Source organism: Globicephala melas, chromosome 10, assembly GCF_963455315.2.
Source record: "Globicephala melas chromosome 10, mGloMel1.2, whole genome shotgun sequence".
In the NCBI taxonomy this organism is placed as follows: Eukaryota; Metazoa; Chordata; class Mammalia; order Artiodactyla; family Delphinidae; genus Globicephala; species Globicephala melas.
Window position 1 is genome coordinate 5,034,459 of NC_083323.1, and position 14,765 is coordinate 5,049,223.

General features: G+C 55.9%; 1 protein-coding gene across 2 annotated transcripts in view; it reads left to right on the forward strand.

The window, feature by feature from the left end:
• The window catches only part of SHISAL1 (shisa like 1), an 81,157-nt gene that overhangs the window by 26,752 nt on the left and 39,640 nt on the right, over positions 1-14,765 (forward strand). For both annotated transcript variants that reach the window (XM_060306469.1, XM_060306468.1), the window contains exons 2-3: positions 1,144-1,239; positions 4,773-4,986. In XM_060306469.1, the coding sequence (XP_060162452.1) occupies positions 1,176-1,239; positions 4,773-4,986 (278 nt within the window). In that variant the 5' untranslated portion in view covers positions 1,144-1,175. The remainder of the gene's footprint in view (positions 1-1,143; positions 1,240-4,772; positions 4,987-14,765) is intronic.

A 14,765-nucleotide genomic window follows, 5' to 3' on the forward strand; every position in this document is an offset into this window, starting at 1 on the left:
CCAAGGCCCTGCCTTAGGCGGCCTGTTGCTACCCACCCCTCCCCTCATCCTCCACTGGCCTCCCTGCTGCTCCCACCTCAGGGCCTTTGCACCTGCTGCTCCCTCAGTATGCAACGCTTCTTCCGATCACCACCATCCATCTCCAGAACTTTGTCATCTTTCCACACTGAGACTCTGTCCCCATGAAACACTCACTCCCACTCCCCCTCCCCCAGCCCCGGGCACCCCCCATCCTACTTCCTGTCTCTATGGACTCGACTGCGTTAGGGACCTCGGAGGAGTAGGATCACACAGTGTTTGTCTTTTCGTGTCTGGCTTATTTCACGGAGCGTAATGTCCTCAAGGCTCATCTGTGCTGCTGCCTGTGAGAATTTCCTTTCTTTTGAAAGCGGAGTCATGTTCCACTGTAGTACGTGCCATGTAGTGTTTGTCCATCATCCGTCCATGGACATTCGTGTCGTCTCTTCCTTTTGCGATCGTGAATCGTGCTGCTATGGACGTGGGTGTACAAGTATCTGCTTGAGTCTCTGCCTTCAGTCTTTGGGGTGCAACCCCAGGGACCTCATAGCCTCTGAACTACTCATCTGTGAGCTGTCAGCCCTGGTCACTAGAATGCAAGCCAGGGCAGGGACAGCTTCTATTGAGTTCCATCTCGAGTCTGTTTAGTTCACTGCCATGTCCCTAATTCCTGGAAGGTGCCAGCTGGATGCATGCTGGTGGGGGTGGGGTGGGGTTAATGGAAGTCACCGTTAGCGACACAGCAGGGAGACGTGGGTCCCGCCAGCCCCCTGCAGGTTCATGAGCTCGCCTCTAATCCCCTCTCTCACCACTGTTCTCATTCCCGTGCCTACCGGCCTCAGCCCGCTGGTTATTTCCACCACCTGAGCCATCCGTCCTCCTTTGATTAAGTCTCATTTTGCCGTGAAAAGAAAGGGAGATGACAGCTGACTGGTGGGGGAAGGTCATTCATCCCGGAAAGGAAATTGGATGGCGGAGTTTCCATCATCTGCGGCCCGGCCCCTGCTCCCGGCAGACCTGCTTCCCTGCCCGTGCCCGTCCGGCCCTGCCATGGGCAGCAAAGCCAGTGTCTGCACCGCAGACAAAACAGCCCACACCCGGCCTCTCCCGGCTCTCGTTCGACAGGCAGCGCTCGACGAATCGATGCAAGCCAAACGATGACCAGTTGTGGCCAGCAGCCCTTGAACGTGCTCGCCGTCCTCTCGTTGCTGATTTCCGCAGGTAGAGCCTCCGCGATGCTTGGCGGGAGGCGGGAGGGGGAGGTGGTCCCTTCCTGGTGTCAGGGCTATAGCTCAGCCGGGCTTCTGGGTGCTGAGGGGCTGCCTGCCCTAGTGGCATCAGCCTCGTGAGGGGCTCATGTTTGGTGAGAACCTACTGTGTGCTGTGCCCCACGTGCCTGCCTCGGGGAGCTCAGCTGGAAGATTCTCGCGGACACTGTGAGGTTAACGGTGGCTGCCGGTAAGTCCTGGGAGAAGCCCTTATGTGCAGTGAATTCTCCCTGACCCCAGCAAGTCAAAGTCAGGCGGTGTCGTAGTCATCCCATTGTCCAGAGGAGGAAACTGAGGCTTGGAGAGGGAACTGACAGCCAGAGGCAACACAGCTAGTGTAGGGGCTGGATTCCAACCCAGACAGAGTGGTGCTGGGGCCCCGTCTCCCAGCAGCCAACCAGTCCCCTAGGCGGGCCCCCTGATCCCAGCAGGGGGGCTTTCACGCTCCTGTTCGCAAAGATGAACATGAACCAAGTCCTTCGGCTGCTCCAAAGCGAAGCTGGCTGACTGGAGAAGTGCACCCTGCCTCCTGCCAGCAGGGCTGGCCCCGCGCGAGCCCTGGTCTCAGCGAGGTGCCTGCTCTCGCTGTGTCTCTCCCTCTGTCTCCCTCTCTTATCTCTGTGTCTCTGTCCCTGTCTCTGTCTCTCTCGTGCGTGTGCACCTATGCCCTCGTGCCCTCCTGCTCTGGCGGGGCTGTGGACACCGGCCTGCACCTTTGGGCCCCTTCTGCCCCTTTGCTGGGGGTCGTGGTTCAGGAGGACGCCATGAAGGACCCTGGGATGGCAGAGAAAAAGCCAGGCCAAGGCCATGGGTCTGGGGGTCCCTGTGCACAGAACTCCTTCCCCGCTGCTTTCTCATGCAGTAGGTCATCTTGTCCCCTGGGAGAGAGGAGCTCCCCACCCATTTACAAATGAGGAACCTGAGGGTCAGACCAGGAAAGAGACCTGCCTGAGGTCACATGATCAGCAGACACTGTCACCTGGCTGTTAAATGATGGCCACGCAGACCCTGAGCCTCGCAGGTGTGTGTGTGTGTGTGTGTGTGTGTGGAGGGGGTGATCGGGGTCCTATCTGGGACGCCAAGACCCCGGGACCCAAGAGTGGCTCTCCCCCCGGTGTTCCCTCTCCACGTGGGCCGGTTCTCCTGGTGACTCAGGACACGCTGGCCTCCTAACGACCATCCCCCTGCCCTCGGGCCCCAGGCACAGCCCCAGAGCCACGGTGCACCCGTGCCTGGAGGCCGGAAGTGCTGTCCTTTATCGTCCACTCTTTCGCTTACACCCTCCCTGCTCCAAGCGGGCCCTGCGCTTCGCTGTTCACAAATGCTTCTCGGAGCCCCCAGCCCCGGGAGCCCACTGGTCTTCCATCCTTGAGGGCAACGAGGCACAGAGAGGCTGTGATGGCCCAGGTGATCCTGTGCGCTCCAGGATTCAGACCAGCTGTCCTGGCTCCGGGCCAGGACTCCTCGGGCTCTGGCACATTCTTCCTCAGGAAGCAGCAGTGGCCTTGTCTTCGCACATGGTCAAAGCAGATGGTACCGGCTGTCCAGGGGTGGCCGGGGTGAGCCACTGGGAACTTCTCCTCATCCCTTTCCTGGCTGGGCCTCCCTCCCACTTCCATCTCTGCGCATCTGGCTCCTCTGAAGCCCAGCTCAAAGGCTCCCCCCACCACTCTGCTCCTTCCCTCCCTGGGTCCTGTGGCCTCAGGGCCCCAGCTTGTCTTCTTGACCAGCCACTGGGTGTTGCTGACACATCGAGCCTCCTGCAAGCGAGTGTGAGCTGACCCCCCCCCCCCCAATCAGGGCTTTCTCATCAATCTGGACGGGGGCTGGTCAGTGGCTGGAATTCACTTCCTGCCTCTGCCTCTCACCTTTAGCCTCTGGTACGTTGTGCCTCCAGGCCAGTGGGTCCCAAACCAAGTCTATTGGCATCCCCTGCAGGGCTTTCTAAGACTCAGGCTGCGCCCCCCACCCCCAGAGTTTCTGATTCAGAACGTCTGCTGTGAGGGACGCAGACGCAGCAGGTCAGGGACCACACTTTGAGCCTGGTGCTCTCAACCTTAGTTTTCTCCTCTGTACAATGGGAATACATGAGATCAAATGAGACGGTGCATCCCCCTGGGGCTTCCTTAGTGACCACGGCATCCATAAGAGGGTCTTCTGTTTCCCAGGGTCGAGGCTGAGAGCTCCCCTGACTCCTGAAAGGCTGAGACCCTTTTCCCACAGTGATCCTACCCGTCCCCACGAGAGGGTGCTGTACTTTGGGGAAGGGGCCCAGGATTTCACGAAGCCACCCAAGCCAGCCTCGGCGCTCCAGCACATGAGGCCCACCCGCCCACCGGCCAGCGCAGCCCAGCTGCGATCCCCTCGGCAGCCCCTGGCGCTGGGAGCTGTGTGGGCTGGAGTCTAATAACCTCTCAGCAGAGACAGAGCTCTCAATTAACTGAGGCGCTTCTGCAGAACTAGAGCCTTGGTGGTTGGAGAAATGCATTCAGCCTTGGAAGCCCCTTTTGAGCGATACAAATTAGATACAGCGGTCCCTTTCATGAAGACACTAATTAAGCTAGAGACAGCGGGCTCCAAGTTGCTTTCCGTTGTTATGTTTGTTCAGGCTTTCATTCGTCTTTATCATCAGCAGGACAACTAGTAAATACTGTCCTGGGTTTTCAGCGTCATCAGTGGCTGAATAGGGGCCTCTGGCCTTGAGCCAGGAGAATGAGGGTCCAAGGCCAGGGCAGCTTTGTCGCCATGAGCTGGGGCCACCAAGGCGGGCCCTTGGCGACCTCCGGGTATAGGGCATCAGTTTAGTAGAAACCGAGATACGAGGGGACACCGCTTTCTCTACAAGTGGGACCTGGTTCTTGCACCCATGCCACCCACCACCCAGGCCAGCCTGGACTTGTTGGTGAGTCCACCATCAGTCCGCACAGTGATGGAGGAGTGCAGAGGCTCCTGGACCTTGGATCCAGGCAGGCCTGGGTTGGATTCCTGCTCCACCACCTCTAACCGGCTCAGGTAGGCCACTGTACACCTCTGAGCCTCGGGTTCCTCCCTCTGTAAAGTGGGATCCCAGACCTGCCTGCTGGGATGGCCAAGTGGATTAAATCTGCTAGAGCCTGCAAAGCACATAGTAAGTGCTCAGTTAGTGCTGCTTCCTAATTGAGTGCCAGCTGTGTGCAGAGCCCCTGGAGGGGATCCACGTGAGGCCTAAGATCAGCCCTGCCTGCAAGAAACTCCCAGTCTGAGCAGCACAGGAGAAGCAGGATGGTAGCCGAGGGGGGCCTGGGAGGTGACAGGAGCCAGAGCAGTCCTCCTGGCAGAGGGGAGGCTCACACTGGACCACAAAGCCTTCCTGGCAAAGGAAGAGGTGGGCGCAACCCTAGAATAGGCCAACCGGGCTCTGCCCGTGGTCCTCATGGACTGGTGGGGGTCTCGGGCCAGCTGGGCCTGAGGAGGGGCCCCACCAAGCCTGGTGACTGTCTTTTCCAGTCTTGTCCGCACATTTCCGTGTCTGTGAGCCATACACGGACCACAAAGGCCGCTATCACTTTGGCTTCCACTGCCCCCGGCTCTCGGACAACAAAACCTTCATCCTCTGCTGTCACCATAACAACACGGTTTTCAAATACTGCTGCAATGAGACAGAGTTCCAGGCGGTGATGCAGGCAAACCTCACGACCGGCTCTGAGGGCTACATGCACAAGTAAGTACTGCGCTGGGGCCACAGCCCCACTGCCTTGGGCCCCAGTCAAGTCCGGGTGCTGCCAAAACACCCCAGCCTCCAGGCCAGCTGTTGGGCAACCAGTGCAAGGATGCGTGGACCTGGAAGGAGTGTGGGAAAGTCTTCAGGTGACAGGTTTTCTGACCTGTTCTGCCCTCTGGACTTTAGCCTTCTTATCTGAGAAATGGGCATGTGATACCTGCCTCTCAGGGCTGCTGCGGTAGTTAAAAGAGGTCAAGGATGTGGAAGACTTTCAGGCATGAAAGGTGCTTGGACCTGGAATCCACGGGGCCTGAGTTCCTTTTTCATTCATTATTTGTTCAACACATATTTGTTGACATTCCTGACCCAGAGATTAATCCCATGCAGCCCCTTTCCCTAAGGTGATTAAAACACATGAGACCAGGGCCCTGATGGAGGGGATATGAGTGTAAAGAAGGAGGAGGAGTTTGCTGGTAGAAAAGCAGTGAGAATATGCTAAGTAAAGGCACATAGGATCGAAATAGCATCCACTGATTTCTCTTACTATGAGTGAAACTGAGCATATTTCACATGCTTGAGAGTCACTTGTATTTCTTTTACTGTGAGCTAACTGTTTATGTCCTCTGCCATTTCCTATTGAATTTTTGGCCTTTTTCTTATTTATTCACAGGAACTCTTTACATATGAAGGAAATAGGATGCATTGCAAATATTTTCTCAGTGTGTCTTTGAATTTGTGATGCTTTTTTCCTCATGCTTAATTTTTAATTGTTATGTAATCAAATTGTACCCATTTTTTTTCTTTTATGTCTGGTGGGGTTTGTATCATACAGAGGAAGTCTTTCACTACTCTGAAATTGTTAAAAATCCCCTCGTGTTGTCTTTTAGGTCTTTTATGTTTTAATTTTTTGCCTTCAAATCTTTGATCTGTGAGGAATTTATTTGGATGTAAGATTTTTTTAAAATTTGGATGTAAGTAATTTTTTTGGATGTAAAGTAGGAATCCACATTTATTTTTTTCCCACATGGGTAGACAGTTATCCTAACAGCAATCATTGAATTGTCCATCTTTTCCTCACTGATGCGAAATGCAAACTTATTTTATACTATAGTATACTAAATTTGAGTATCTGGGTAGATTGTGATGGCTTTCATTGGTCTATTTATACATTTGCTAGTACCTCATTGTGTTAACTACTGTTGCTTTTGATGTGTTTTAATGTCTTCTTAGTCTATTCCCCCAGGTCTTTTGTCATACGAACTTTAGAATTGGCTTTTGTAGTCTCCCTGCCAAAAAAAAAAAAAAATCTAGTTAGTACTTTTTACTGAGATTGTGTTAAATTCATAGATTAATTCAAGGACAATGGACTTTTCATGACGTTGAATATTCCTATCCAAGAATACAATGTGTCTTTCCATTTGTTCACATTTTCTTTTATAATGTTTTGGAGTTTTCTTCATATAGATATTGCACGTATCTTTTGTGTTTGTTCATATTTATTTCTTTTCAAGCTGCTATTTTATAATGGGGTTTTTCTTCTACTATATCTTCTAACCCAGGGGTCCCCAACCCCCAGGCCGCGGATCAGTACCGGTCCACAGCCTGTTAGGAACGGGGCCGCACAGCAGGAGGTGAGCGGCGGGTGAGCGAGCAAAGCTTCATCTGCCGCTCCCCATTGCTTCCCATCGCTCACATTACCGCCTGAACTATCCCCCCACCCGGTCCCTGGAAAAATTGTCTTCCACGAAACCGGTCCCTGGTGCCAAAAAGTCGGACACCACTGTTCTAACCAACTGTTGTTTAAATGATAAAACCTAATGATTTCTAAATATGTATTTTTTTACTCAGCCACCTTACTGAAATTTCTTATCTTTGTAATACTTTTTTCAGCTGATTCTCTTAGGTGTCCGATGATGCCATTTGCAAACAATGATAATCTCATCTCTTTCTTTCCAATTTTTGTGCCTCACTTCTTTTTCTTGTCCAATCGTGTTGGCTAGTACCTCTAAAACCATCTTTAAAATTGTCAGGCAATCTTGTCTTCTTCCTGACTTTAATGGGGATGCTTCAGATATTTTCCCGGTAAGCCTGAAGTTGACTCTTGGGGTAGATGTATTTTTTTCATGGTAAGGAAAAATCCACTTGGAAGGAGTGTTTGTTGAGTGACTGTTGAAGAGATTAGTGGCACCGCTGGGAGTGGTGGGGTGGGGGTCTGAGCCTCCATCTCTCTGTCTGATATTGGGGCTTGGATGTTTTGCCACCATGCCATGCTCACTGGGGGAAAGTTGCCTCTTCCCTTTGATCAGGCAGGAGATGCAAATCCCTTGACTATCTTCTGAATCTCTCCTCCTCCCACCAAGGCCAGCTCCCCAGCCTTCCTTCCTCAAATGCACGGGTGCTTCCCCTGAATATCTTGCCATCTGCTCAGACCTCAGAATAATTCTGTGTGAAGTAGTTCAGCAAGTCTTTTCTGTCACGAGGACTGGAATCAAGCCTGGAACTTGACCCAAGCCTTTTATAAGACCAAAGACTAATTCCCTGAGGGAGGAGGGCGGTGCCAGGACTGGGGTTAGGACCCTGAAGTGTTGTCATTGCCAGCTGAAAGCCAGACAGAAGACAGAGGCTTGGCATGACGGCCAGACTTCTCCGAGGCTCTGGCGATGGTGTCTGGGATCCTCATTTCGAAGCCCACAGGTTTCTGTGATCTGCACACTTACACGGGATTCACACGGAATTCTCCAGCGTTTAGGCACAGTGGGTCCCGGCTGCAGATAATGAAGAGTTGGACCACAGAACAGAGCCCTTCCCCGGGGAGGCATGGACGCATTGAGGAAGTTTAGCTTGGCTCTTCTCCTGGCACCTCGGCAAGCATTTATGGAGCTAGCGGCACGGGGCCAGCTCTGTGCTCAACCCTCTGAAGCCACTTAGCAGCCCACCCTTGGCCCCCTTTCCACACAGGAAGGTGAGGCGTGGAGAGGTTGACAACTTGCCTGACTGAGGCAGCCAGTCGGGGTGGAGCCGAGAGCCAGCCTGGGTCCAGAGCTGCTTTGATAAATCCGGGACGTCCACTGATGGAGGGCCTAGAGCCGGGACCCCCCCTGCGGCCCGGTGGACACCTGGAGCCTGATCCTCCTTTCTGGGGGCTGCTCTGTGCACTGTGAGACCCTGGCCACCATCCACTAGACGCTGATCATGCCCCCTCCCCACTGACTGGCTGTGACAACCAACCGTGTCTCCTGACGCTGCCAAGCGTGGGGCGCGGGACTCTCCGGGTTGAGAGCACTGCTCTGGAGGGATCCCTCCTGATTATTCTCCACCGAGCTTCCTGCCATCGCCCTTCCCGCAGACGTGGACGGAGGCCCAGAAGAGCTGGGCTGAGCTCCCCTCCCAGGCTGTTCTGCTCTCCTGGGCTTCACGAGGGAGGCGTGGTTCTTGGTGTCCTGTATCCGAAAGTGTTGAAGAGGGTGGGAGCCGCACAGTCCAGAGGAATGAACGTTTCCAGACACAGTTCCCTGCAGCCTGAGTGTGAAATGCCAGGGGAACCATGGGGCAAGGCGGCGGGGGCTGGCGGGATGGGGTGGGGCCTCGTGGACCGGGGGCCGAGGGGGAGGGGCTTGGGCTTCCTCTTGAGGGTGGTGAGGGGTCCCGAGAGCTTTAAGCTGGGCTTGTGCTCACGGATGGTGCCTGGTACAAGGACCTAGGACACTGCAGAAGTCATGAGGATGACTTGGCCAAGACCGGGGCCCTGTGGAGAGGAGAGGCTGGGGTCACCCAGGAGACAGCCAATCCAGAGCTCAGATAAGAAGCCCTGGAGGCCCCCGTTTAGCTGCCTGAGCTGGGGCATCTTGGGGAGAAGGCCTGAGCCCAGGGAGTGGGGCCAGGGCCTTGCGTCCGGCCAGAGCTTGCAGCAGAGAGGGGACAACTGGAGGATGGGCCACTGGGTGTGGGAGGATAGGTTAGTGAATGGGTTGGGACAGGCCTGCCTGGCCAAGAGGTCCTGAGTGCTCCGGGTGTGTGAGGAGAGCCAGGTAAAGTCCACCTCTGGGACCGTCCTGCCCTTTGGAGCTCTGACCCTTCTGGGCAGGATGCCTTTGTTGTCTCATTAGTCCTCACAGCTACTCTGAGAGGAAGGAAGAAGGGGCTGGGCCCAGGCAGGTGAAGTCACCTGTTCCACCCAGTCAAGGCCAAGGGACACCAGGGCCCTTGTTCCGGCCAGTGGGCTCTGCCACTCCCAGGTGCATCTGGAAAGCCAGGACTTGTCTGATGCTGGGGAGTGTGCCAGACCTCAGCCGAGAGGCCAGGTGTTCCAATATCCCAGGAGGTTAGCGCCCACTGGCAGCCCCTCTAGATGGACCAGCGCAGCTGTGACCCCCGTTGGGGCTTTGCGAAGATGCATGGGGCCTGTCAACAGCAAGGCTGCCTGACATTCGCCTGCCCCGCCAGTGAATCAGCTGGGAGGCGGGGCTGGTGGCAGGGAAGAGGAGAGCGCTCCTGATGACTTGTTTATTTGTGTCTCCGGAGGAACAGAATGGTCTGTTTTGGCTCTAGCTGCCTGGCAGAAAGGCGGACAGAGCTAGGGAAGCAACCTCGCCAACCCTGCCGCCACAGTGAGATGCCACTTCTAGCCACTTGGGCAGAGTCCCTGGTGTTCAGGAGTGTACTGCACGCCCTCCCATGCCAGCTTCCGGCTGGGACGCCAGCAGCAGTGACCACCCAGGGCCCTGAGCAAGCGGTGGCAGCCTCTATCCAGGGCACAGGGTGGCACGGGGTATATGGGCTCAGCGGTCAGCTCTCTCTGGGGTCAGCGGTCAGCTCTCTCTGGGGGCAGAGGTGGTATGGACTAGAGGCTGGTGCAGTGCGTGGGTGTTCTCCACCAGGCAGATGGGCTGCCAGGGGTGGGAACCTGGGGCAGGAATGCTCAGAAGACGGAAGGGTCTTCAAGGCCTCAAAGTGGGAAGTGATGGGTTGTCATTCTTCCCTCGGCTGCACTGAAACCTCTTTCCTCCAGTAGCTTTCCTTTCCCAGCACCCAGAGGTGCTCCAGTCACACCGAGAGCTGACATGTGGCGGTGGGCCAGGCCTGAGGACCTGAGAATCCCAGCACCCTGGGTCTCCTCTACCTGGGCCCTGTCCTGCAGGCTTACATCACCGTCAGACATGCTTCAAGCTCGGAATCCAGCTCCTGAGTTGGGTCGGAAGTTCCTGGATGTTCTTGTCAGTTCTCAGCCCTATCAAGCCCCTTTAGGCGTAAAACATACCGACACATTGTCAGCCTCGTGACGCTCCAGAGGTTCTAGAATCCGCGAGGCTTCCTAGTCTGAATACACCCCTCCAAGCCAGGAAAAGGGACGTATATGAACGTTTGCGAGCCTTTAGTGAAAGGCAAGGGGCCTTACTTGCCCTGACTCCTTTAATCCGAGTAGAGGTATTTATGAAGAAGGTCCCGCTGGCCTCACTGCACCAGGACTGAGGCTCAGAGAAGGTGAGAGCTTTCCTGTAGTCACACAGCACACAAGTGGCCCAGCAGGGTTTGGGACCGGTGTGTGGGTCATCTGGGCTCAGTTAAGGAGCAGCCCCAGAGTCCCTGGGAGTCGAGACACAAAGGCTTATTTTTGTTTGTTTGTTTGTTTTGCGGTATGCGGGCCTCTCACTGTTGTGGCCTCTCCCGTTGCGGAGCACAGGCTCCGGACGCGCAGGCTCAGCGGCCACGGCTCACGGGCCCAGCCGCTCCGTGGCATGTGGGATCTTCCCGGACCGGGGCACGAACCCGCGTCCCCTGCATCGGCAGGCGGACTCTCAACCACTGCGCCACCAGGGAAGCCCCAAAGGCTTATTTTTGACTCACACTCCATGTCTTTCTTGGGTCACCTGGGGCTCTGGGCAGGGAGCGTTCTGTGACCGGAGCTGATCAAGCAGTCCTCATCCAGAGCAGGATGTCTCCATGGCAGCGGGAAAAGAGCAATGGTGAAATTACAAGGTAACTCCTAAGCTTCCACCCAGAATCAGCCTGATACTTCTGCTGACGCTTTTTTTGGCCAAAGCACATCACTTGGCCAAGGCTGTTACCAGCAGGGCCGGGCCCTGTAAGCAGGCCTGCAGGGAGAACAGTGAATATTTTGGTATTACTGGACGCTACTTCATTAGCCCCAAGCCCATGCTCCTCCACGGCACTGGACAACCTCAATCCGGCTGTGTGACCTTGGGCAAGTCACTTTGCCTCTCTGGGCCTAGATCTATTGAGCATTCCCTCTGTGCCTTAATCACAGGAGCCAGCACTCACTGGGTCCTTTCTCCTTCAGGCCCGTGTTATCTCATTAAGCCTCACAATTGCACCGCCAAGTAGGGCATATTGTTATCCCCATTTTACAGATGAGGAAAGTAAAGCTCGTTTTCCCCAGATCACGGAGAAAGAATTTTGCCGAGCTGGGATTTGAATCCACACAGGCCTAATCTCCTGGGCCCAGAATTCAGTCACCAGGGTTATCAACTTGTCACACTGACTGACAGGCCGCCCTGTGAGCGGGTTCAGTTATTTTAGGTGAAATCGGCTGAGGGGCCATGAACCATCTCCCAGCCAGCCTGGGGCCAGCTGTGAGCTCTGCAGCTGATGCTCCTTTCTGACAGCATGGCCTCAGGAACTCTGTCCTCCGTCCTCAACTGGGACTGCCCACGGGTGGCGACGGGACCTCCATCTGGCCTCCGCCGGCTGACATACCTGCTCCTGTCCCCGGGAGGTATTCAGTGACATTCCTCTGTCAGAGAAGGTTTTGTTTACTGCTTGGGAAGCAGCAAAAGAATCTGAATCATTAAATCTTCCAAAAGATACTGAAAAATTGCTATCTGTGGCTTTGGCTGGCTTCACATCTTGTCCCATAAAACAGCCTCTATTTTCTCTCCTGCCCTTTATAAAACACCCACACACACACTCAACAAAGACCCCTGCATCTGGATGAAATTAATTTCCAGATCACATTTTTAAATTAGATTAAAAAGACCAGAATGCTTCCAACCAGGCAACCATGGAGAGGGCAGGCCCTGGAAGGCAGGGAACTGCCTGGAGACGGCGTCCATGGCCCAGGCTTCCCAGCCGGCTGCCGCCTCCAGGGTGGCCTCCCTTGCAAGGCAGAGGGAGTCAGCAAAGGTGGCACCTCCTGCAGGTGTGCCCCTCCCTTCCCTGAGCTGGGGGGGCGGGGTGTGGTGAGATCATGGCGGTGAGATCATGGGGGGTGCTACCACCCCCCAAACCCCATGCCAGTTAGAGCAAGCTGGCTGCGGAGGCCTGCAGGCTCAGCAGTGCCTATGCAGCCCGTGATGACGACACACTGAGATGCAGGATGCTGTTGCAGGGGAGGTTGGGGCCTGTCCGCAATTCCTGGTAGAGGATGAGCCAGGACAGGTGGGCCAAGCAGATGTGGGGAATTCCTGCCTGGACATCTATCTTAGACCTGACCTTGGGATTCCCCAAAACTCAGCATACTCCGAGGTCAGATAGACCTGCTTGTAAATCCCAGTGCGGCCACTCCCCAGCTGTGTAGCCTCTGGCCACTGACTTTGCCTCTCTGGGCCCCATTTCCTCACCTGTAAATGAGGGATACTGGCTCCTAACTCACAGTATTGTTGCAAAGATTCGGAAACACGAGGCACGGGCACGTTGTGATTGCTAGTATCGCTATTAACTACTAGAGAATATGCATAGAGAAGGTAAAGTCTAGTGAAGAAGTTATTCCTATCAAGGCTGCCACTGACACCAGCTCGCTATAAGCACTCAATATATATTAGCTTAAGGAACATTGAAAGCAGCCCCAGGCCGAGCATTGAACTCTGACCCTGGCCCCAAGGAGCTCTGATCTCGAGGTGCAGACAGTCCTACAAGACAGCAAAGACAACACAATGTGTTCTGGGAAGCCCGGTGGCTTTGGGAGCCCAGGAGAGGGATTGGACTTAACATAGGACATCAGGGAAGGCTTCCTGGAGGAGGTGATAGCTGCGCTCAGACATGGGGGCAGGGCCAGCTGCCTGCACAGGAGGTAGGGAGCGAGTTCCAGTCAGGGGAGCAGCACAGGCAAAAGCCTGGAGGCGGCTTATCTGCCCAGAAAACATGGGTGGCACCTGCCTTAGGCGGTATGGTGCAGCGGTTAGGAATGTGTACCGTGGAGCTGGATTGCTGGGTTCAAATCCTGGCTCTGCCACTTAATGGCTGTGAGCTCTTAGACAGTCTCTGAATTCCTCTGAGCCTCAGTTTCCATCTCGGGGATGGGGACGATAGCGGTAATGCTTCCTTCCACGTGTGTTTTGAGTGTCGTCGGATGAGCTAATATGTGTAAAGCACTTAGAGCAATGCCCACTGGCTGCTGCTTTGCTAGCTGTTATTATTTCTTAGTCCTGATGGTTTAGGCCCAGGCGTGTCCAGCTCCCACCCCCAGCTGGCGTCGTGGACTCCCTCTCTCAGTGTGGCAGCCCCTGCCTCTCCCGCCCCTCCGGCTCCCTCAGCGCCCGCGGCTGCCGCCATGGGAACCACCAAGGCAAAGCCTGACGCTTAGAGCAACTCTGTGGGGGCAACAGAGGAGGTTGGAGAGGTGGTGCTGGGGAAAGCAGGGACGCCAGGGGCTGAAGCCAGGCCCTCCTCCCCGTCCACGTGGACTCCTGCCTCGGCATGCCAGACAGGGCTGCTGGCCCCTGTTCCCTGGCAGGCATTCACACCTGGATATCTCCAGGTGAAGCTAGCTTCCCCTTGAAATGAGGCAGCTCAGGGGGCTGGGTCGGTGGGGGGAGCTGGCAGGCAGTCATTCACACCTTAGCATGAACAAGCCCCTGGGACGGCCGCGGGCCTCATGGAGGTGGTGGCTGGAGATGAAGCCGCAGAGGGATCCAAGGTGCCGTGATGCGGAATTGTTGGGTTACTCGTTCCTCAAGCGGATACTAAGTCCTAAGCACCTGCCAGTGTGCGCCTGCTCGCGGGACACACAGAACCTCCCCTCGAGGAGCCCCCAGCCGGTGTGGGGAAGGAGGGCGTTCCAGGCAGGGGGCACGTGTGGGCAAAAGTCAGCCTCCCCACCCAGCCTGGGCCCAGCCCTGGTAGGGGGCTGGAGGACCCAGAGGGGAGGGACGCCCATCTCACTGCAGTGGCCAAGGCTGAGCAGGTGAACCCAGCTGGGAAGATGCAGAGTCTGGAAACTGAGACCGGGAGGGGCTTCACATCATCTCCTCCAGACCCAGAGACACACGGGCATCCTCCCAGGCCACACGGCAAAGTGAGGCCAAGGAGAAACCAGAGGCAGGGCCTCCTGGCTCCAGATCCGTGCGCCGCAGCTTCAGACAGCATCCAGAGGTACCTCTCGAGGGACCCCGGACACCCGGGAGCCTGTCTGCTGAGAGCCAGGGCGGGTCCCCCCCAGGGGGCAGCGAGGCTATACACTGGCTTTGCCTCGTCTTTGCCGCCTGCCAGCTCACACCCACCTGAACAGATGGCCGCAGCAGGGAGCCGGTGGAGGGGGCATTTGAGTGACTAATAAATCCGTCCCTTAAACAGCCGCAGTCCCGGGCGAGCCCCGTGTGGAGCTCCGCTGGCCCCCTGCAGTGGTGAGGCCAGGAAATGGCCCTCCCTGGGCACCCGGGAGAGACTCAGACCCTGGCCTGGGCGGGAGGATATACCCGGACCCTGCCAGCGTGGCCCCGGCTGGTGGGGGGAGGGTTTGAGGGGCACTCAGGTCAGAGGAAGGGCCCAGCAGTTTCCAAGAGGCAGTGGGAGTCAGGCTGGGGAGGAAGGAAGGCGGTGGGGGC